The 24,406-nt window shown below is 39.6% G+C and overlaps 2 protein-coding genes across 3 annotated transcripts in view; both read left to right on the plus strand.

Annotated features, from left to right (window-relative positions):
- LOC306882535 (zinc finger SWIM domain-containing protein 8-like) overlaps positions 1-15,735 on the plus strand; it is a 33,162-nt gene extending 17,427 nt beyond the window's left edge. Inside the window, exons 10-27 of one of the 2 annotated variants that reach the window (XR_013785262.1) lie at positions 119-1,313; positions 1,736-1,867; positions 1,948-2,127; positions 2,403-2,586; positions 2,700-2,798; positions 2,909-3,033; positions 3,592-3,880; positions 4,017-4,169; positions 4,423-4,645; positions 4,816-5,105; positions 6,879-7,102; positions 7,223-7,714; positions 8,060-8,240; positions 9,604-9,771; positions 9,854-9,896; positions 10,107-10,226; positions 11,825-12,003; positions 14,174-15,734. Coding sequence is in view for 1 of the 2 variants with exons in the window: in XM_079437234.1 (XP_079293360.1) it covers positions 119-1,313; positions 1,736-1,867; positions 1,948-2,127; positions 2,403-2,586; positions 2,700-2,798; positions 2,909-3,033; positions 3,592-3,880; positions 4,017-4,169; positions 4,423-4,645; positions 4,816-5,105; positions 6,879-7,102; positions 7,223-7,714; positions 8,060-8,240; positions 9,604-9,771; positions 10,107-10,226; positions 11,825-12,003; positions 14,174-14,377 (4,438 nt within the window). In the remaining variant the exon portion in view is untranslated. Of the gene's footprint in view, positions 1-118; positions 1,314-1,735; positions 1,868-1,947; positions 2,128-2,402; positions 2,587-2,699; positions 2,799-2,908; positions 3,034-3,591; positions 3,881-4,016; positions 4,170-4,422; positions 4,646-4,815; positions 5,106-6,878; positions 7,103-7,222; positions 7,715-8,059; positions 8,241-9,603; positions 9,772-9,853; positions 9,897-10,106; positions 10,227-11,824; positions 12,004-14,173 lie in introns of both variants that reach the window. The other variant, XM_079437234.1, reaches the window with a different exon arrangement.
- Positions 15,736-16,972: 1,237 nt separating this feature from the next.
- LOC306882497 (bifunctional heparan sulfate N-deacetylase/N-sulfotransferase 2-like) overlaps positions 16,973-24,406 on the plus strand; it is a 116,800-nt gene continuing 109,366 nt past the window's right edge. The window contains exon 1 of the mRNA XM_079437156.1: positions 16,973-17,107. The gene's annotated coding sequence lies outside the window, so the exon portion shown is untranslated. The remainder of the gene's footprint in view (positions 17,108-24,406) is intronic.

Genomic DNA, 24,406 nt, shown 5'->3' on the forward strand with positions numbered 1-24,406 from the left:
AAGAACTTGTGATTCATATGTTGTGACTTTGATCTATAATACTTAAAGATTTGTGGCTGTGTTAGTCAACACATAAGTAAGGTAATGTTCTTTCGCTTGTCTATTTGTGACTCTTCAGGCGTTTGGAACTTGCTGCCCAGCTAAAGCAGTGGCATCTGAAGGTAATAGAGATTGTGAAACGGGGGCAGCACCGCAAATCTCTTGACAAACTCTTCCAGGGCTTCAAACCAGCTGTGGAGTGCTGCTACTTCAACTGGGAAGTGGCCTACCCTTTACCTGGCATCACCTATTGCAGCGCAGATAAGAAAAGTGCCTCATTTTGTTGGGCCAGGATGGTGCAGCAGCAGAGGGGTGCTAAAGCTGGGACCAGTGGGGAACCAGGAGAAGGAGCTCGCAGTGGAACATCGGAAGGTACTTCCTCTGAACACAAGTCTCGGAGCAACTCTCATCTTCCTCAGCAGGAGGTGGCTGTCCGCCCTAAGGAGAACATTGTGGGCAAGAGGAAAGGAGTGTCTGGCGTGAACAGTGGAGGCGTGCTGGTTTGTCTAGGTGGAAGGGTCTCTCTCTCACTTCAGGAAGGAGGTAAAGGCATGTATAAAGCCAGTAGCTCCCCATCATCTGTTAGTAAGTCCAAGCTTACACAGAGCAGCAAGGGTTCATGTGGGAGTTCGAGTGGCGTCAGCGGGAAGCATCCCAGTGCTAAACGGCGAACTAGCAGCGAGGACAGCTCTCTAGAGCCTGATATGGCAGAGCTGAATCTGGATGATGGCTCCAGCCTGGCGCTCGGAGCGGAGGCCTCCAACACCTTTGATTTCCTTCCTCCTCCGCCGGAGATGTTGCCCTCCCCCAGCCCTCTTCTCCGAGAGCCACTCAAATACAGTGGTACTGCTTCAAAAGAGCGTGCTTTTGAGACAAAACATGTGCTGCCCTCTGCTGCTGATGCCCATGCCTGCTCCATTGCAACTCCAGTAGTGGTAGCTATGGAGAAAGAGGTGGAAGTGGAGGCAGATCTGGATGAGAACGGAGGAGATGAGGACCCTGTAGATGATACTCGACCCTCTGCATCGCTCCCCAGCAAGGCTCAGCACGGCCACAGAGAGGGAGATGGGAGCGGGGCTTCAGGGGCCTCAGGACCTCAAGCAGCCGAGGCAGCAGCAGGAGCAGATGCTGTGGGTGAAGATGACTATCAAGCGTATTACCTTAGTGCTGCATCAGAAGAGGGAGCGGATAGAGGGGTTCCAGACAGCAACCATGAAGAAGAGCCAGACATCTTTGCTGGGATTAAACCTCTGGAGCAAGAGGGCAGGATTGAGGTGAATAAAAAAATAAAAAAATTCTCAAACACATTGTGCTGAAAAGTAGGGTGCAAAATTAAGACTCAGCAAGATCTAAATGTGACCATGTATCTTCTCTGCCTCAGTGGAAAATGTATGTACTTTATCTGGGACGCATAAATAATGTATGTTTTTTGTATTATTATTTATTTATTTTTTTTAATCCATTTGGTGACACGTGGTCTATTGTTTGTTGATTCAGAGAATTATTTGGCTGTTTTATCATTTTGATTTTTATGACTTAAATTCAGCATTTGTACAGTTGTAAAATACATAACAATTGGCTGGTGTTGCAAAAAGCTAATTTTGGACAACAATTTTTTTTTATTGTTTAATTTTCTTTTCAGATTTAATTGCACTGAATTTTAAAAGATTTTCAATGTTATAATGGTGTGTTGCAGATACTGTTTGCCTGTGCGGAGGCTCTCTATGCTCATGGCTATAGTAATGAAGCATGCCGATTGGCTGTTGAACTTGCTCGAGATCTGCTATCTAGCCCGCCCGACCTAAAGGTGGAGCAGCCACAAACAAAGGTACCAAAACAGACCTTTTCTGTGTTTTACCTGTGCCATCATGCTGGTGCTCACCTTTGATCTCTCACTGTCTTGTGTAGGGTAAAAAGAGTAAGGTGTCAACCAGTAAACAGACGCAAGTGGCCACTAACACCTTGTCTAAAGTAGCCTTCCTGCTGACTGTGTTGAGTGAGAGGCTGGAGCTGCAACACCTGGCGTTCAACACTGGCATGTTCTCCCTGGAGCTGCAGAGACCACCAGCTTCTACTAAAGCTCTGGAGGTAAAGCAGAAATTACATTCATCCCATAAACCTGGTGATCTGCTAGTATTACAATTTAGTTTCTTTTTGGGGTTGTGACTGATATAGGAAGTCTGTAATGTAATAGCATTAACATTAGTAAATGGGACTCAAATTTGAGAGGGTTTAGCCAGATTTACACTTTGAAACTGACGACAAACTAAAAATGCATTGTAATGTTTTGATGCCTTATTTTAGAAGTGTCCAGTGAAGCATTTTGAGTGCCATAATTCTGAGCTACTGCGCTCTTATGTTAGGTGAAGCTGGCATATCAGGAGTCAGAGGTGGTGGCTCTGCTGAAGAAGATTCCTCTGGGTCTTGTTGAAATGACTTCCATAAGGGACCGAGCAGAGCAGCTCCGTGATGGAAACTTCTGCGACTATCGACCAGTTCTGCCCCTCATGCTGGCAAGCTTCATATTCGACGTACTGTGCACCCCTGGTAAGTCGCACATCTACCTTTTCCCACCATAAAAAAAAAAAAGCTGTTTAAAATCCCCCAAGTCCCCATGCTCATTTTTCATATTTCTTTGTCTTTTTACTTGCCTGTTGCAGTGGTCTCTCCCACGGGCTCTCGACCTCCTAGCCGGAACCGTAACAATGAAATGCCTGGTGATGAAGAGCTGGGATTTGAGGCCGCTGTAGCAGCTCTTGGTAAGAATCAATTTATGTGAAAAACACACAACCAACTTTTGTTTAGGATATTCTCTTTCTTTGTGTTTCAATTGTCTAATTTTCTCTTCTTTCCCTCTCTGTTTTTTAAGGTATGAAGACAACGGTCAGTGAGGCAGAGCATCCTCTGCTATGTGAAGGCACACGGAGAGAGAAAGGAGACCTGGCTCTAGCACTGATGATCACTTATAAAGATGACCAAAGCAAGCTTAAAAAGGCAAGTGTTTGAAGTTATTCATGTAATATACATAAGCTAAAGTTACAGTCTTCTGAAGCCAAGTGATGGCATAGTTTGAGGAACATACTTCAATGTAAACTACCATTCAAACGTTTGATGATATGATTTTTAAAAATGTCTCAAGCTTACCAAGGCTAGTAAATCAGCAATACTGTGAAATATTATTACAACTAAAAAATTATTGAATATATAAATATATGAATATATTTTAAAATGATATTTATTCATGTGATGGCAAAAGTGAATTTTCACTTGTCATTACTCACTCGTCTTCAGTGTCAGAAATCTTTCTAATATGCTGATTTGATGCTGAAGACAAGATAAAATGACATGAAATACTTAAGAAAAGCAATAATTTTCTTAAAAATATCTTACTTCCTTTCATGTACATGATTTCTTCATATTAGCTATTCCTTTAAGACCATCCATACTTACGCTGAGAGTCTTAGCCATTTAGCCATATATCTTAGCCAGGTATCATTTTTAAAATGCAGTGCATACCTTAAACTATTAATGTTTGATATTGTCCTTGTGTAGATTCTGGACAAGCTCCTGGATCGTGAGAGCCAGACCCATAAGCCTCAGACTCTGAGCTCGTTTTACTCTAGCAAACCAGCCACCAGCAGCCAAAAGAGCCCATCTAAACATGCCACCCATGGTGCTAGCGGAGCCACGGGTGGAGTGTCAAAGCACACCCCTTCAGCAACATCAGCTGCTGTGCAGGGCGTGACAGGAGGGGGATCGGCGGGGCAGCAGGGCAGTTTGGTGGGTGGTGGAGTTCAGAGCACAGTGACAGGAGATGGCATCGCTGACAACAGAGATCAAGGTGAACAACTTCCACCAAAAGTATCACGAGTAGACACTTAAATGTCAGAGGGAAATTCGGTGCTGAAATGTTATTGTCTTGGGTCCTTGTGGAGTTTGTAGTGACCCAGTTTAATTTTATCTTCTTGTTTTGGCAGAGGGTGCACAGTCGACCTCCTGTGAGCAGCAGAGCGAAGCTGCGCCCTTCAAGCCTGAGGGCACTGTGCCCAGTCGTCTGGCACTGGGGGGCCGTGGGGCATACGGCACGCGCTGCTGGGGATCACCTGTACGGCAGAAAAAGAAACACACCGGTGAGAGACAGTGGGTTTGTTGCTTAGACAGAAGAGAACATTTGCTGCAACACCTGTGTTCTTTATTTTTGTCACGAGGTTAAATATCACTGCAAGAATTCATACGTTCACTTTTTTTTTTTATTAATATGATGCTTCCAAATATATTATATAATTTCATGTATATTACTAATTTATTGACTTTATTTTTAACTGGGCATAAAGAAATTTGAGAGTGTGAGAAGGTCATGTTTCTTCTGACGTGCTTTCTCAGGCATGGCAAGCATTGACAGTAGTGCTCCAGAGACCACCTCAGACAGCTCTCCTACCCTCAGTCGACGTCCACTTCGAGGTGGTTGGACAGCTGCTTCCTGGGGGAGAGGCCAGGACAGTGACAGCATTAGCAGCTCTTCCTCTGATTCACTTGGTTCATCGTCATCCAGTGGCTCACGCAGAGCTGGAGGAGGAGCCAGAGCCAAGAGTACTGACACCAGCAGGTGAGACAAACCTGTGCCCTTTTTACCCTCACTGCCCCTTTTGAGGATTTGGTCTCATTTTTTGGGAGCTTGTTAAATGAGCCCTCAGCAAACAATTAAATCTCTAATTCAGTAGATTCTCTGATCCGCTATGTCTACAGTTTGTCATACATTACCTCTTTCCCTCTTAGGTATAAAGGCCGCCGGCCTGAATGCCACGCTCCACACGTGCCCAACCAGCCATCCGAGGCAGCTGCCCATTTTTACTTTGAGCTGGCTAAAACTGTGCTGATTAAAGCTGGTGGAAACAGCTCCACCTCCATTTTCACTCAACCCTCTGCCAGCGGAGGCCATCAAGGACCTCACCGCAACCTGCATCTGTGTGCCTTTGAAATTGGCCTGTATGCCCTCGGCCTGCATAATTTTGTTTCTCCAAACTGGCTGTCAAGGACGTATTCTTCACATGTATCCTGGATTACAGGTGAGAGATAATTTTGTAATCTGCAGGGATCACATACTTCAATATGATTTATGACTAGCCCCTTGAAATGCAAATGTAATCTTTAAAATTCATAAACCTGGTTTTAGAGTATCAACTCAGAATGAAAAAGTACTATAGTACTGTACTTCAGTATGTTAAAAATGGATGGATTGTTAGATAAATAGATTTGGGTGGATTGAGATAGATAGAGATTTATATGGGTAGATATGAATGGCTAGATATGGGTAGATAAATGGATTGGTATATAGCTATGGGTTGATGGATATATGTGACCCTGGACCACAAAACCAGTCATAAGTAGCACAGGTATATTTGTAGCAATAGCCAACATTGTGTGGGTCAATAGATTTTTATTTTATTCCAAAAATTAAGATATTAAGTAAAGATCACGTTCCATGAAGATATTATGTACATTTCCTACCATAAATATATCAAAACTTAATTTTTAATTAGTAATATGATTAGTAATATGCATCGCTAAGGACTTCATTTGGACAAATTTAAAGGTGATTTTCTCAATATTTAATTTTGTGGCACCCTCCGATTCCAGACTTTCAAATAGTTGTATCTCGGCCAAATATTGTCCTATCCTAACAAATACATCAATGGAAAGCTTATTTATTTAGCTTTCAGGTGATGTATAAATCTCAATTTCAAAAAATTGACCCTTGTGACTGGTTTTGTGGTCCAGGGTCACACATATGTTGGAAAGATGTACATGTATATATGAGTGTATGCATTTAATTTATTTATATATAATATAATGTGAGAGAGAGAAAGAGATAGATGAATAGATATGGGTAGAAATAGATTTAGATGGATGGATATATATAGATCGATGGATATTTATATTGGTTGATCGATATATTTGGATGCATAGATCTAGATTAGGGGTGCAATGGATCGTAGATGATCCGTGATCCATACGGACCAGTCCCCACGGTTTGGCACACACGTGATTCACGGATTAACTGTTAAATTTAACCATCATAGAGTGAAAGTTTATAATTTGCATGCTCAGCCGCTGCTGCACACACACACTGAAGCGTGCACACAGAGAGAGAGGGACACGATTCAGATACCGCGTTTCATAACCCTCAACGGATGGATACATACAAAGTTATGTTAAAATACCCGTTTTGGCAAGTGTTCTGGTAAACCCAGTCGGTTATGTCTTAGGTAACATACAGCTGAGAAATAAACCGGATGTGTGTCAGTATTAGGTCCGTGCATTTAGTTTTAAAGAGACAGCAGCCTATAATACCTGCTTTTGTCTGCTAATCAAACAACACCACAGCTTTAACAAAGATTAATCTGTATTTAATTTATGCAGTAAGCATTATTGTGTTGTTTTACACTTAATTTTTACATTTCTGCACCTGAATACTACAATTACTGTCTTTTATTTATAATTTTGTTGTAGGTTGTTCATCTATGCTTGTAATTTATGTAATTGTTCTTGTTTTATTACTGACGTTAGTAGTTTCTGCTAGGATATACAAGTACTTAAAGTAAGCTTTTAGTAATTAATGAAAAAAAGCAAACACTTTTTTTCTTTTTTTTTGCTGATCTGAAAAATGATCCGATCCGTGACTCAAAATCCGTAGTATGATCCGAACCGTGAGTTTTGTGATCCGTTGCACCACTAATATAGATGGATAATGCAGTTAAATAGGTTAAATAGTATGCTAGCAAAATAGGTGAGCACACCTGCCTTTTGTTTGGTTTTAAATTCTTGTCTTGTTTTCACAGGCCAGGCCATGGAGATTGGGAGTGCTGCCCTCAACATCCTGGTGGAATGCTGGGATGGGCACCTCACACCTCCTGAGGTGGCGTCACTTGCCGACCGCGCATCACGAGCACGGGATCCCAACATGGTGCGTGCTGCAGCAGAGCTGGCTTTGAGCTGCTTGCCTCACGCTCACGCCCTTAACCCCAACGAGATTCAGAGAGCCCTGGTGCAGTGCAAGGAGCAGGTATTGTCCAGCACAGCCTACTTTCATTGTACATCATAATCCCTACATTTTTACTTTTATAATATCATAATCATCTTGTTGCCTTTAAAGAACACTTTTCTGTGTTGTTCTTTTTGTTAGGATAATGTGATGCTGGAGAAAGCTTGCATGGCAGTTGAGGAGGCTGCAAAGGGAGGCGGTGTTTATCCTGAAGTCTTGTTTGAGGTGGCTCACCAGTGGTATTGGCTGTACGAGCAAACAGTGGGTGGAGGCTCTGGGGCCCAGCGAGAGGGGTCCGGCCGCTGTGGAGCCAATGGTGGAGCAGGAAGAACACCACCCGAGGGAGTCTGTGGTATCCTGGATAACACGGGAATCTTGGACTCTTCAGGTGTCGCAGCTGTAACTACAACAGTGACTGCAGCCGCTGTAGTTCCTGTCATTTCTGTCGGCTCCACTATCTACCAGTCACATGCGCTGCCGGGCTCAGCCATGGCACACACGCAAGGCCTGCATCCCTACACCACCATCCAAACCCATCTGCCCACCGTCTGCACCCCGCAGTATTTGGGCCACCCCCTTCAGCACGTTCCCCGTCCTGCTATCTTCCCCGTGTCTGGGGCGGCCTTCCCACAAGTATGAGCTCTCTTTCTTTCTTTGTGATATGATTTATGGGTTTCAGTTATCTGTGCTTTGCATTTTTAGTCTGTAATATTATTTGTCTGCATTTTACTGAAGGTAATGAATACTAAATTTAAGCACTAATGCAGACTCTTACTTGGCAGTCAGTGATGCATAGTGCCACATTCCTGGCAGAATATAAATGGAAAAAGACTCCTGACAGTTTATGTGTATGATTATCTTTACAACTATTCTCTTGGATTAACTTAATTTTGTGGCTTTTTAATTTTTCAACGGCAGGTATATGACTTGAGGAAGACGTATCAGCCTGGTTTTAAGAGCGTCTGTTTGTCTTCTCAGGGAATGCACCCTGCTTTTATTGGTGCTCCGTACCCTTTCTCTGTGGCTACTGGCCCTCATACTCCTATGGCAGCAACTGCTGTCACTTTCCCTGGAGTCCCAGTGCCGTCCATGACTCAGATCGCGGTCCACCCGTACCATACCACAGAGGGAGCCCTGCCTCTTAGCACTACTGTGGCAGGTAAGAACGACAAGTTAGATTTAAATTCCATCTTAACATGAAGACAACTTTTTGGGCATATTATCAAATGTTATTTAGATGAAGGCTGAATAAATGTAGGGTTTTTGACTTTTACAGCAATGTGCCAGAAATGAAAAGTACTTTCATCTGATGTACTTGAAATGATTTATACTTGCATGAGAGTCAAATCAGGCCTTTAAATAGCTGTTTTGTTCTATGTAAGGGTGGATCTTCACAGTGGCTGCCATGTTGAGATCATATGACCAACTCAAAACTAATTTGATCTCAGAAAGCCCCCTGTTTTTGGTAGAGTTGAGTGGGGGGGGGGCAGTTCATTAGTGCATCTTTCTTTGAAGATTTGGTATCGATCCACAATTTTAAACTAATAGACCATTTTCACAGACTGTGATTTTTCTACTGTTTTTATATTTACATTTTTTAAATAAATTACTATACATTGTGTTATATTACCTTGAAATTTTGTAAAAGTAGTTAACACTGCTGTGTGAGTATTTCTAATACAACGGCTGAAGGAGCGATGGCAAATTTGACATCTTTGTCTTCTGACCACTGTAATCAGTCTGTCAATATTTTTTCCTCTTTTAGAAAGTCATAGAAACACTATCATGAATTTTCTTCTGTTGCTTTTGAAGCAAACACAGATAATATGTTGTTTATTGAAGTATATCGTTGTGAAACAGTTGGCTAGGTGCCCATTTACTAAATAATTAGCTGTTCAAGATGGGCAAATCCTATGTCACTATTTCTGCTCAATGCATTAACTGTGAATCAAGGGTCAAACAAGGGTCATATGAAATTCATAGTGGTGCGAAAGCTGTATTTTTTTTTTATCAAAATTGGATCTAATTGTGAGATGCCCAAGATTCCCACTCCTAACTATCAGACACTTTCAGTTGTGGAATAATATTTATGGATTACAGATATTACATGCATAAATATTAAATTTTTCATTTAGCTAGAAAAATGAGATCCAAAATGAGATGCATAAGCACTTTGCCAGAGGCAACAATTTTATAGTATACAATGACAAATGCTGACTTTCAGAAAGGTAGATTATTAAACAAGCTAAAGCAGAGGTGAAGTGCAGAAAAGAAGAGATTTTTGTGTTTGTTTGCAAAGCTCTGCAATGGCACTGGCACCAAAAGATCACACCCCTAGGTGTGAATACAAAATTTAAGGCAAGTGAAATTATTTAGTGCACCTTTAGTTCAGTGTAGAGAGGAGTTTGTTACCGTTCTTACCAGTTAACCAGAGATTGTTGGAAAGCCAAGCTATCAGACAGTTAGCAAATTTATAGAAAAATACCGTGAACATCCTCTCACATTGTTTTTTTGCCCAGCAGGAGTACACTCAGGCTCTGCCATCCAGGCCATTCAGGGGGCTTCTCTTCCAGGACTCTCATCCCAGCCTGCCTCATTGGTCAGCACACCCTTCCCCGTGGAAGACGAGCAGCACAGTCAACCAATCAGCCAGCAGGGCCTGCACTACCTCCACTCGGCCTACAGAGTCGGTAAGGACGCCTGATTTCTAACTACATAGAACCTTTAGGGCATGGCTTGCCTGTCCTTATGTTGCTGTTTTGCACCCATTAGGATCCATCTGGTCCTGAATTGTGGTGATTAATTATCAAGAGAGGTGAGGGAGTGATCGGTTGAGTCCATGTTGCAGGACTGACAAAGAACTCTCACAGTGAGAAATATTAATTAAGGCATGATTTCAGTTATTTCAGTACTCATAAGTCCTGGAGAGTAGGACGTTGGGTGCATGTGTCAGTTCAATACATGATACAGTACAGTGTCGTACAGAACAGAGTGTTGATGGTGAAATCTTCCTGTCCTCATTTAGGCATGCTGGCCTTGGAGATGTTGGGAAGGAGGGCCCACAACGATCATCCAAACAACTTTTCCCGTAGCCCCCCGTACACCGAAGACGTCAAATGGCTGTTGGGCCTGGCTGCGCGTCTTGGTATGCCCACATATCTTTGTAATATGTCTTCAAGGACAAACAAGTTTTCCAAGTCCATTTCCTGTTACCTACTGCAATAGCTGGAAGTAGACTATAAATGATGTGTTGGCAGTTTACCTTGCCTTCAGCGGACAAGAGAGGAGAGGTGATTCTACAGCGAGTCTCAGCAGAGTTATTGACATCCTGATGTCTTTCCAGCTTTATCCCATGCTGATCACAGCATGCTGCCAGTTTTCATGGGCCTAAATGTTACAATTGAAAATGTAGAAGTAGATAATATTTTGCCATGTTCAGGTTAGGCATTTTATGAAATGGCTAGTTTATTTCTTGCTTTGCTAATGGTCCCCAATGGAATGGATGAATAGCTTAAGCAGATGATAATGACATAGACCTCCACATGCTTCCTTTTAAAGGGATTTTCTGGGTTAATTACTTGCATTTTAAACCGTATTTGCCAAGCAATGCAAAGACTAGTACAGACTGTGTAAGTAAACTAACAGCAATTTCCCTTCCTTCATCACTCCGCCAACCCTCAGACTTTCAAAAATGCCACTTTTTGTTCCAGATTCTCCACTTGCTCTGTAACATTACAAACACAAACAAGTGTGGTGAAACATCCAATTTTCTTTTTAATACTAAATGTCAGCGCATTTAAATTGCAAATTGACAAATGAAATTACAGGGCTATTGATTGATCAGGATATTTAATGGCATAATGCTTTCATTTAATGTTAATGCTTTCAGTTCCAAGATAACAGGCCTTTGTGTGATTTTAAGTTGAAGCACATCTTCATTTCTAATTTATCTTTTTATATTTTTCTAATTAAACTTTTTGTTTGAACATTTTCGGTTTTATTTTTACACTGAAATGTAGAGTATTATTGAATTGTATTTAAAATTGACATTTTATTGTATTTGGATATAAGTAACATACTTTCAGTCCACGGCCTTCAGTTTTAATTTTGGCCCTTTGTAATAAAAACTTAGGGCCCTTCTGTTCTATATTTTCTCAAACTGCATTAAAATGCACAGGACATGCAAATGTAATACAAAAATATAAGGTTTATTATATTATAAAACACCTTATGGATCTTAAAACATTTTATGGATCTAATCTGTAAAGATGCAGTCCTCCACAGTTCTACCGCTTAATGTGTTTAACTTGTGGGTGATATTTCACTTGCTGAGCTTCCATGATAATTACATTTCACCATACAATGAATGCAAATTACTTTACCACTAGAAAACATCCGGTCTGATTTTATGAATAAATTATTCATAAAGATGATATTTCTCAAATTTACTGAGGTGTTATGCTGTAGCTCTGATCCCAAGATATTCTGTCTTGGACTTATAGGCTCATTGTATTTTATGTATGTGGGGAAAAAGGAAAATGTAAACAGAAAAAGCAAAGCAATGCACTGATGGGCAAGAAAAAGAATGGTTGAAATGATTGTATATTGACAGTGCTTTTTGCACTGATTTAAATGATAATCAGAGTCCTAAATTCTAATTAAATTTAAAGAAACTTAAGAATTAAAAAAAGAACACAATGTATTAGTGATTCATTTGAGATCGTTTCCTTATTCTCTCCTCAGGTGTGAACCACGTGTACCAGTTTTGTGTGGGAGCAGCGAAAGGTGTTCTTAGTCCGTTTGTCCTGCAGGAGATCATTATGGAGGCTCTGCAGAGGTTAAACCCTGCACATATCCACGCACACCTCCGCACTCCTGCCTTCCACCAGCTCGTGCAGCGCTGCCAACAGGCCTACTTACAGGTACAGCCTCACAAATCCCTAAGATTCATCCTGGGGAACTAATCACGCTGACATTATTACTAATAACATCCCTAATTGGATGAAATGCAGAAATAAATCCGTACCCTGATGATGCCGATGATCCACCAGGAGCAACATGTATTCTTCCACTGACAGAAGCAGTTAAAATTACACTCTAACACATGAGATCATCTGTCACAGCTGACATTTTGTATTGAATGCGGTGCAGCCATCTCAAAGTTCGTTTTCATATTCGTTAGACTTAGTTTCAAGTTTCAAGTAGAGAATTTGAGTAGGGTTTTAGAGCATTCGAGTGGTACCGAGGCTGGATTGTGACGGCATTGTCGCCCACGCTGAATATAAATTGTGCATGAACAATTCTAGTGTTAAAGCTAGAGAGGGAAGCCTGAGTCTGTTCACAGAATGGAGCATACTGATGAGAGAGCATCAAACACACTGTGACAGCCCAAAGCCAATAGCGGCTTCCTAGAGAAGAAGCGCACATGCTATCTCTCCCTCGCACACACAGACATGCTCTTGCAGTTACCTGCTAGCCGGCTCAGAGGCTTTATGTTGCCATTTCAAAGGGGTTTCAAGTTGTTGCATGGGCAAACGACACACGTCTGCGCAAGTGGCCGCTCTCGTAATGGCCTTACATTTTAAAATGGCCAGATCAAGGGGAGACTCCACCATATGTCTGCCACTGTAAATCTTTGCAAATGAATGTTGGGTAAATGTGAAAGGGAGACAGTGCCAGCTCTAATCCACTCTCTCCATGCATGGATAATGAGATGAGGGACCGAGAGGCTGTACTCGAGCAGAAACCTACCCAGACTGTCACGGAGTCATTTCGTACGTCGCTGGTGGGAAATGCGCTCCATATGCTGCATGTCCCTATAAACATCCGGGGACTTGACGCTTCATAACCTGTTTACATTTTATTAAAACTCGTTCAGGTTAGTGCCATCCAGTAGCAGGAATATTTATGAATGTATTATGTCGCACGTTCAACCACAGGGAGATCGAAAAAGCATGACTGTAATGAAAAGTTGTTGAAACGTGAGTAAACCCATTTAGAACTAAACTGAACTCAAAACCCCAGAGCAAAGTGCCATGTATTTGTTTATTTATTAAATGTTCTTGTATATTCAACTTGCAAACTAAATGCATGATCATGAAATATTGATTCAAGTTAGTTCAATTGTATTATCTTGTAGATTAGCTTAAAGTTTCTGCTAAGAAAAGTAGTCCATTACTCCCATAAAAAATGGGCCTAGCAACAATACAAACACTAAACGATAATTTATCTGCAGTTGAAGAAACTTATCTTTGTTAAATTTTCTTTCATCTTTTAAAAGCTTCTTGTTTTTCCAACAACAAAAATATTCTTTGATCTTTCTTTGTGATTTTTTAAAATGTAATATGTTGTTCTTCCTGTAACCCCCCCCTTGAATATCCTGTTTCTTGGTGATGGAAAAAAATGAGATAGGAGGAAAAATTATATTTCAGCATTTTTGAATTGCTTGCAAAACTTTTGAATTCCTCCTAGAAACGTTTGCAAACTAATTTTCTCAAGGAAATGCAAAAGTATAGAAATTATTATTTTTCCTTCCAGCTCAATTTTTCCATCATTACAACGTTTGTGTTCACCGAGAAACTTTGTACCAAACGTGTTCTTTGCATCATTTGTATTGTCAGTGTTGAAAAAAATTGTGCTCCTTAATATTTTTGTGAAAACTGTGATAGATTTTTTTTTCAGGATTATTTGATGAATGAAAAGTTCAAAATTAATTTAAATATAGTTCTTTGTGATAATTTAGAAATGTCTGTACAATTTATCTGGGCAACAGTTTTGTGAGCAACCGCAAAAGCATTAACACAATTTTTCTATATTACATTTTCTCCATCGCTGTCCCTTTTACGTATTCTGTTTCAATCAGAAATGTGACCTTATTAACGGCTTGCTAACTACAATTTATAATTGCAAAAAAAAAATGTCATGGTACATTTGACATGTGGCTCTGATGGTTCTACTTTAGATGCATTAAAACATATTTTATACATAACATTATTTATTCCTCCACTAATTATTAAACTTATCAGTTATCAAAATAAAAGAGATGTCTGTGAATTCATGTCTTACCAGCCTAATTCACTATGTTTGTTCCAGTACATCCACCATAGGCTGATCCATCTGACTCCCGCGGACTACGACGACTTTGTGAACATCATCCGAAGTGCCCGTGGAGCGTTTTGCCTGACACCAGTTGGCATGATGCAGTTCAACGATGTGCTGCAGAACCTGAAGAGGGGCAAACAGACTAAAGAACTATGGCAGCGGATATCATTGGAGATGGCCACTTTCTCACCCTGACTACTCTAGAGACCAGCAGGGACAGAGCCACCCAATCTTCCCCACAGACCACTAACACGGCTCAATCCGACACGCAGTTCTCTCCGTTCCCCTCGATAGGAAGTGTAGCCATGACGACTTCCTGTACAAGCCTACTCACATGACCGAACATTTAGTCCTTAAGACCCTGAAGTCATGAGAAAGTGGTACAGAGCTACTGGGGCGAGTGAATTACTTCAGTCAGTGGGTCCCTCCTTTGTCAAGTTGTTGATCCCAGTGTTGTGTCTGATCTTGTTTTTTTTGTTCTCTTTTTTTCGGTGTGTTCAGTCGAGTAACTTAATGGCTATCTATGTTTTATCTATGTGTCCTAACATCTTTCATTCACTGATTTCTATGCTTTGCGATCCCCAGAGTTAATTTAGATGGTTAATACGGGGATAAAGGTTTTCACTTGCTATGTTGATGTTTGGTTCACGTTTTAAACAAAACCACTAAATGTCAGACTCATACTGCAACATTCCTCTACCCTGGAGAACAGAGCCTCCATCGGTCATTAAGGATTTCAACGCTGGATAGTGGATGGCATTGTAAACATGAGAATAAAAACAAAACTTTGTTAAAAGAATAAAAGAGACATTTATTATGAAACAAATCAAAGTACGGGTGAGGATTCTTCAATGTTTTTTGTTTTATCTTTTGTTTTTAATATTTTGTATAGTGTGGTGTGTCTGCAGAGAGCAGGATGAGGAATGGAAGAAAGTTCTTACGACTGCTCTGCGAGTTCCTTTTTCCGGTCAGATGTTGGTGGCTTGAGTGCTGGAACAGAGAAGTCTGGCTGGACCAGATTAGAGTTTTAATTTTTGAAATTTAAGACATCAGCTGTGACTTCAGTCAAAAACAATTCGGGCTTCCTGTTATTTAAATTGGGTTCTTTTATATTTAAATTCCAGCTGTTTCCGATACCGTTAATAGACTTCGGTATCTGTGCAATTTAATATTTTTGAGGTTTAGTCGAACCACACAATCTTGTTTTTCTGTTCTCATTTTAAAATGGGTTAACTGCTCCCCTCTGTCTAACTTTAGTTGAGTGGTCTATAAATGTCACTGCCAGATTCCCGTGTTTCCAGCATCGGCCCCAGCTTGGAACTCACTAGTGGACAGTGGCTGAGTAGAAAATGTACTGTGATATTTTTGTATTCTTCAAGTGTAGCTTGGTTGGAGGAAAAAAAAAAAAATCTATATAAATGCATATAAATATATCAACTGTGCTGATTGCAAGAGGATGTAATCTAGAATAAATGGGGAAAAGAGAAACTAAATTGGAACAAAGCAATATTAAAAATGTAGAGTTTACTTAATAAAGATAAATCAAAACACTAAAAGAGTTTATCCGTGTCTGTTTGTGGTTCTAACCATTATATACACTGCTATTCAAACGTTTGGGGTTGGTCGGTTTATATATATATATATATATATATATATATATATATATATAGGAATCTCTTATACTTAAGTCTGCATTTAGCTGATCAAAAATAGTAAAAACAGCACTATTATGAAATATATTAAAAATAACATTACTATGAAATATTTTTGAACATGTAAAGTAAGTTTTCTATTTTAATATTTTAAAATGCCATTTATTCCAGTGATGCAAAGCTAATTTTTAAGCAGCCATTACTCCAGTCTTCAGTGTCACATGATCCTTCAGGAATCATTTTAATATGCTGATTTTGGTTCTTGAAAACAGTTGTGCTGCTTAATATTTGTGGGAATATTTTTAAACATATTTTGCAAAATTATCTTTAATGTCTCTCTTGATATCTTTGCTAAATAAAAGTAATATTTTTTTTCCTCTTAGTGACCGCAAAGGTTTGAACGGTAGTGTGATGAACAGATCTGATCAAATTCACAAGTGTCAGAAATGCACTAAACTTAACTCGACTGGCAGAGAATCAATATTGTACCGAGGGGGATTTTTATCGCTTGGGGGCGCTAGAAGGTTAATTATTGAAACTGCTGAAATGTTGTGGTCTATCGGGGATTCCGGTTGGTTTACATGAGGAACTGACATTCACAAATTTAAGTTACATTCTTTGCTAATTCAATCACGGAGTTAGTTTTGGTGCCAAATAACACTTGTACATGATTTGTGTTTTAATGCTAACCTATACATTTAAACTTATAGTAAACAGCGAGCACAAACCGCTTTACAGAAAAAAATCATGTAGGATGTACTTTAAGAACACAAATGTGTAAAGATAATGCACGATAATCTCACTCCGGTCCTTGATTGTGCCTCTGCCTGAAAAATAAATAAATAAAAATGCTCGGAGGTGCACTCTGTTGGAAATAAGTCTTTCGAATTTGACCACAGTGCGGGGGTTTTAATTCAACAAATGTATCCCTTAAAGTATTTTTTAACATGTATTCGTTCTAATAACTCCAAAATTTACATTAAAAGATTTCAGCACATTCAACTTAAACTTCACTTTTAGAAATGCCTTCAGCTCGTGTCATGTGAAATTGTGAGTAGAGGGAGGTTTCCCCCCATCGGTCGGAGTGATTTGGTTCGTTCCAGAGTTTTCTGTAGGTAGAGCGTCTCGAGCCAACAGCAGCATCATAGCCGAGTGAAGATGGCGGCTCAGAGAGTGATGCTGTCAAAGAGAGTTTGAGTTCGCCTCTCATTTTTAAACTTATGAAACATTCGCGGATCCCTTACGGATAGCTGTATCAAAGAAAACTATATCGGTGAGTCATGTGTTGTGTTTTCTTCAAAACAAGCACGGTTATGCCTCTTCAGAACTGAAGAAATGCTACGGCTAGCCGCGCTAATCAGGTTCCGAGGAAAATCAGAGGAGCGACTTCTCAACGTGTTTTAATTAAAACCCATTTTAGTTTTCAAACTCCACTGCTATATTTTAAAAACCGTGACATTTACCTTTCTCCAAGCTCGGCTGTTTGTATAAAGACTTCGTCTAGCCGCCGTAGAGACTGTTTGAGCCGCGGTGGAGTTGAGTTTTGCAGTTTAGTGGAAGTTTTGAATAGTCACTGATTTGTATCTACACATCCAGTAAGTGTTTAGGTGATGTTAGTATATACATACATACACAAATCAGCTTTACACAGCTTTAATGTAAGTATGTATGTCTGAGTTTCAGAGCAGCTGGGACAAAAGCAAAGCGGGATGCTTGTTGCTTTTAAATGCATCTGTTTCTGTAAGACTTTATGGGCAGATTGAGTCTGCATTAGCACCTTTACGCAGCCCATAGAAAATCCGAGCTGCTCTGCCAGCTCATGCCATAGAGACTCGTTTTGGGCAGAAATGAATTTAGCATGGGCTTCAGTCAATGCTCTGTTCTCTTGTGAGGCGAGAATATCTCATGTGTCAGCCTGCAGTTGCACAGCTGTGCTGTTTTTGAAAATGTCTATAAAATAATAATTCAGTACGTGTTAGCTGAACGTTAACAGAATATGCTCTTGGATTTGTGTTTGGGTGTTTTTTAGTAATGTGGCTGCATGGCGGGTTGTTTTGGTATTTCTGAATATGCCTCTGTATTTGTCAGTTGCTAACGCATAACGTGTCCATTTTCTTGACCAAGATTTTAGTTTAAAATTTCTGTACATGTATAAGGGAATGTGTAATTGTAGTAACCTTTTTAGGGAATTTTAAAAGTGCAAAAATATTATTAATGCTGTAAATGCTAGTTACATAAGAATTTGCAACATGCCTCTTAAAACCATTTTGGATGTATAACATGTCATAGGACGTCTCGGCTTTCCAAAATAACCCTTGTACATTTGTGAAGCATATAACAAGTATGTATCATGTATTTTGTTCTTTGAATATTGAATAAGGAACATATTTTAAATAATATTTAACATTTTATGTATGTTTAATAAACAAAAATGGATAACAAATGAAATGTATCTCAGTAACTGAAGTGATTCAGTGATACTCAAGTAGCTTTCAAACTTAACACATTCCTTGGCTTGTCCTTTTTTGCCCACAAGGAATTTTGAGACATTTTTATGAATGATCCTAAAATGATTTTCTTCATCCTGAGGCAATTTTGGGTTGAAAACTCATAGATCAAGTAGTCAAGTTTTTTTATAACCATTGTCTCTTAAGCTTTTTTGTTGCGTGATATGTAATATTTCTGTATAATGCATTATGCTTGTTTATTGAATGGTAAGAAAAAGGAAGTTCACTTATACTATATAAGTTTTCGTTATTAATGTCAGTTATTTTTATTGAGATTGGATAACACTTGAAATTGATCGCAGTGACTTGTGATTCAGCGATACTTGGATTATCAAATTGCTTTCAAATTTAACCCAATCCTTGGCTTGTCCTTTTTTGCCCACATAATATTTGGAGATATTTTATTAATGATCATACAATGTTTTTCTCCATCTTGAGGCCTTCTTTAAGTATTAGATTGAAGTCTCACAGATGAAGTAGTTTAATAATGGCTGTAAAAAGCTTGATTTTACACTTGTGTCTCTAGAGCTTTTGTTTGGCCTCTTTTCTCTTTCTGTTTCTTGTACAGACTGTGGTGTAAAAGTTTTAAAACAGGACAAATATATGCCATGACATCATCCATAACTCAGTTCGCTCTGTCCCCAAGTCTATGACCCAATTAGCATTGAATTGTGAGTTGAAGATGAGTTTGGTTCTGTCCCAAGAACGTTATAAAGGTCTGAGATCATTTGCAAATGAGTGTTGGGCCTGGGGTGGCTCTCATGCTGAGAGGAGGAGGGGGGGGGGGGGGGGGGGTAACGGAAAGTGGGACAAGACTTGGATTATGTTTCAATAGAGCCAGAGAAGAACCCAGAATCCCATTAGATTAATGACTTCAAATGACCAGGCTCTTTTCTTTAGCCTCCTCTCCCTAAAGCTGGTATTAATTTCACTCCTGTATCTTAATTGCATGCATATAGTATTACTCGCTCACTAGTTCAGAATGACCTTTGGAAAGACTGTTTAACTGAACGTGCAACCTAGGTCTGTAACTTTATAATTGTATGACGTATTGTCATGTTTGTGTTAGATAAAAGCCTTGTTGTATCTGCGTAATGCACCCTTTTTTGCATAGATAATGCGAACATGCTTTTTTTTGGTTGCTGCAGTGCAGTCCACTGAGTCTACTGTCACTTTCCACTAAAGAACAGGGCAGAATATAGGGGATCTGAATTTTTTCAGTCCGGGTAATCTTCAGGGAGCTGAGTCAGGTCCTGTGCAGCACTGGGAAATCAGAGAGGGATGTCGACATGGAGGGAATTCTGCAGCTTGATCGAGCCATGCAATGAAGGAAGCAATCAAGGAATGCTTGAGGAGATGAAGAGTTCTTCTCCAAACCAATAGTAATGAGGACAGCAGAAGTAATAATAGCAATGACAACACTAGTAATAATATGAATCATGTATTTTTTTTCCCCTGAACTGACTGTGTTGAAAGAGGTTGGAATGAAATTAACTGAGGCCACAGACAGTACACTCCAGTACACTGTAAAAATGTTTTTTAAGTTTAAATTAAAACAAAAGGACTTTTCACACTTGAAATAGTTAGCCCAGGAATATTCTAAACACTGAATTTTCTAATGTGGGTTATCTTTTTTCATGCTGCTTATACACCCTAAAAAACACTGGATTAAAAACAACCCAAATTGAGCTGGGTAAATATAGGACCGAACACATTTGGGGTTAATTTTACCCAGCAAATTGGGTTTATTTAACCCATCATAATGGGTTGATTCATTTTTACTATAATACTTGCTTATTTTTACTTTATACATGAAATAATGTTTACAGATTAATTTAAATTCTCTAAACTTTTGTAAAATACTCCACAACCACTTGTTTGCATGATAACTTCCTTTATTTTCCTGTATCATTTACAGTATTGTTTATATAATTTTTATGTATGCTATACATATTGCCTATTTAAACTCTTTTAACAAACATTAGAAGTAAAAATTAAACAGAAGTAATTCATGTGTAATCGACCAGTCTGTTATTCTGTTTCCACCGTGACGGCGCTGGCTCTCGTGCCCGAGCTGGAATCGTGTTCGGTGGGGAACTGCTCACGGTTAAGACCGCTATGGGGCAGTCGTGGCCTAATGGATAGAGAGTTGGACTTGTAACCTGGGTTCGAGTCTCAGGTCCGGTAGGGATTGTAGGTGGGGGAGTGAATAACCAACACTCTCTCCACCCTCAGTACCACGACAGGTGAGACCCTTGAGCAAGGCACCGAACCGCCAACTGCTTCCCTTTTCACTCTTAGCCGGAATATTCTGAGACTGTCTCCATAACCTGCCCATAAAAAAACCTGCCCTCTGATGATATATTTAACATCAAAAGTATTTGTATTCTGTATCTTTATGAATAAAATTATTTTATGCAAAGTGTCAGGCTTTTCCATCATAAGACCAATGCGAGCAACACCCGTTTGGGTGATTCACATCGCACGTCTGTATATTGGGACAAGACTTGGATTATGTTTCAATAGAGCCGGAGAAGAACCCAGAATCCCATTAGATCAATGTTGCTCTGCATAAATTGAACAATATACAGCACAGCATTTTATCAAATAAATGCATCAAATCGATGGCATTTAGAGCTGCTCTGTCATGAAGAGTACGCAAAATCCCAGCGATAACTCAACCGCTGGGTTATGACTGACCCAGGATCTGAGTAAACCAAAAGCTACCCAAACACTGGGTTGTTCTGACTCAGGACCTTGGGAACACTAAAAAACTACCCAAACATTGGGTTGTTACATTTGACCCAGGAGCTAAAACTACCCAAACACTGAAAAAAATTACCCAAAAGGGTCAACCCAACATTTGGGTAAAAAAAAAAGAAAGGATTTTTAGAGAGGTTAACAATTAAGTGAGGTTTACAATTAATCCTGGACAGTCATAAATTGACATTTCACACTGTGCATTCCTAAACTCAAGGTTAACGTTCTTATTTGTATATTTGCGGTGTCACTGATTGGACAAACACAGAAGGCAATATGTTTTCATAAAGGCTCTAGCATTATGCATCCTCATATATTATACTATCATGGTTTCTAGAATGGACTTTTTGGACTATAAAGGTAAGAATAAAATATTCTCCACTTAACACAAAATGAACAAGTTCAAGTTGAGCTTTATTGTCATTCTGCTGTCATTGTCATGTCGTGTCTCGCAGGACCACGGTGCTACATACTAGATAAACATACAACAATGCAAGTATAAGAGAAAAAATTAAATAAAATAGAGCATCTGACTATACATATACTATAAATAGTATAACTACTATACCTAGTTGCCTAGACATACACAAACTGTACAAGACTGTACAAGAACTTTACATATATACTGTACATGAAATTGTGCAAAAAGATAGAAATAAGAATAAAAATTGTATATATTTCGTACATTAAATTGTGAAGATTAAAGAGAGATTTTGTGGGAAGCAGCGCATAGTGCAAAAAGATTTGTACTGCAATGCTCAAGTAAATGTTTTCTTATCGAGTCTTTGTAGCAGGGAGTGTTCATAGAAAGTGTCTAGTGTGCATATAGTGGGATGAGTGCGTTACTACAGGTGGTTTGTATAGCTCACTCACCTGTGTGTAGCACACTCAGAATTGCACTTAGGAAAAGTTGTCAACTGTATTAATGAGTAGGGGGTCAGAGGGGGACAGGGAGATTGGAGTTAAGAGCTCTCACAGCCTGGGGAAAAAAGCTGTTGAACAATCTGACAGAGCGAGCTTTGATACCTTCTACCGAACGTGTTCTCCATCACCATTTGACTTTTTTTTCCCCCCTCAAACTCTGAAACGACTGCTTATGCCCGGGTTACACACCAAGCCGACGGCGATGAACTAGTGGTGACGAAAGCAGACTGTGGGGTCAACTCACGTCGGCAGCGTCTGGGTCCAAAGATTTGAGGCAGATCGCTGATCATAGAAAGCAGTATCTGCCGAGTGCCGATAAGATCACTGATACCAATCTTTTTAAAACCACCTTTTTATTGTGTAGAATTATTTATAGTAATACTCCAATCAGGATTTTTAGACATTTATTCAGGGACAGAATTTCATTTTTGGAAATGGGTGGAATTTCCCTCTTATAGGAGACTCTTGTGAGAGGGATTCTTTTTTTTTATTTGAGGGGTGGAGGGGAGCATTTTTATATTTTTTTAAGAGATTTTTCAAAAATATATTTATCTCCCCTAAATGTTCGATCATGCAGCGCATTTTTGTTTTTACACTCCTTCAATTGTTGCACAATAGCTTACACGCAGCACAACACAGTTGTTCAAGCAAGTGGCAAAACATTTAAACTACTTTTCTTACATTACCACTAACATTATAAATGAAAACTTACCACTAGCAGAAACAGTCAGCTCTACTGTCTTTTCGTTTGCATTTAAATCTTTATTACAAGCAGTTCGCTTATAGTGCAGACACGATGTGATTTGAAGCCATTTGCACATTTTGAGAGAGAAAGAGCTCCCGGTGATTCACTCACGCTGTTTGTGAAATTGTCTCACAAAGTTTTCAAATGACTTTATAAGTTATTTAATGAAGAAATATGAATTGTACCTCACCTTCAGCATCATAATTATTTTACCCACGCCGAACAGAGACTGAGATGGTGCCTCTACATGTAGTGCTAAACCTCCAATGGCAGGCTTCAGCTTGAGCTCATTTATAGAGACTGCCGATCAAACATCCCAAAGCCATTATCGGCCGATAGTGATAGCCAATCAATCAGAGCACCCCTAGTTAAAAGTGGAGGTTTAGAACCCAGGGTTAAGAACGGCGTGAAAAGTTTCATGTTTAATATGTTAGTTGACATTTCTCTGTATTTATTTGTGAACTTTACTGGCAATTTCTTAGTGAAAAATTTTCTTCAAATATTTTTCAGTTTAGAGATTTTCATTTTTTTCAACATTCAAGCTACCAAGACGTTTACTTGCAGTCTCCAGTTGTCAGTTTAGTACGTTTGAAAGAGTTTTGTTGTAGCTTTGATCGGGTGTGCCGACTGAAGTCCTGAGAACGAGCCCAGAGCGGTCTGCTGAAATAGTCTACTTCATGTACCCATGCAGAGCCTCTTTTAGCCCTCACTTCACTGAGTCGAGAGGCAGAGGCAAACGAACGATCATCCAGTCTTCTGGTCTTTAACAACAGATCAGTATGCTGAGCCTAAATAACTATTGTTATTAATAAAAAGGGATATGGCAGGGGTCAAGAGGTGCAAGTATTAATGGCATGTTGGTTTAATATCAGATCAGTTCTGAGCTGATTGCCAGCCCAGCAGAGATATAAGCGTCCTTCATCTGCAAGCCTGTGGGGCTTCAATTAGCTTTGTGTTATCTTTACAGGTTATGGCATTGAAGAGAGCCATCTTTTTTTATCTAGTGGATGATGAATTATGAATGGTTATTATTTAAGTGTGGGAGTATGTGGCTCTTTTCACAGGCGTAGACTAAGATAAGTGATCATGTTGAAGTCTATTAAGGATTCTTTTGGGTATAGCTATTATTTATAGTTACAATATGACAATGGATTTGTTAGATTAATCAGACCTTTTGACAAAGGCTGTTTTTAGTCTACATGCTTTTTTTAGAACTCATTTCTCTTCACCTATTTGCACACCTCTCAAAAACATACGGCAGTTGCATGTTTTTCCCCCCAGTTTCCCCTTATGTATTTCTGTTTATCTGCCATTTGCCAGAAAATCTCACCTGGTTTGAACTCCATTAGATGGATTCTTTCTACATGCCACAAGATATTATGTCTTTTTCTAACTCGTTCTATCTCTCCGCAGCAGCTGCGGATTACAAAAAAAATTGCATCGCATTTCGGTCTGTTTATTTTTTTCTTGAAGATTCTCCAGGGATAAGATTGGCTGTGACTAATTGAATAGCCATGCAGGGTAAGCACAATTCTCCTCTCCTGAATGTAAGCCTCATTCTCCTGGTGCTGATTCACAGGTGAGGGGTTTGTGTGGCGTTTCATTTAAACTTGATTATTAGGAAGGTCCCTCTGAA

This window comes from Barbus barbus, assembly GCF_936440315.1.
Source record: "Barbus barbus genome assembly, chromosome: 16".
NCBI lineage: Eukaryota > Metazoa > Chordata > Actinopteri > Cypriniformes > Cyprinidae > Barbus > Barbus barbus.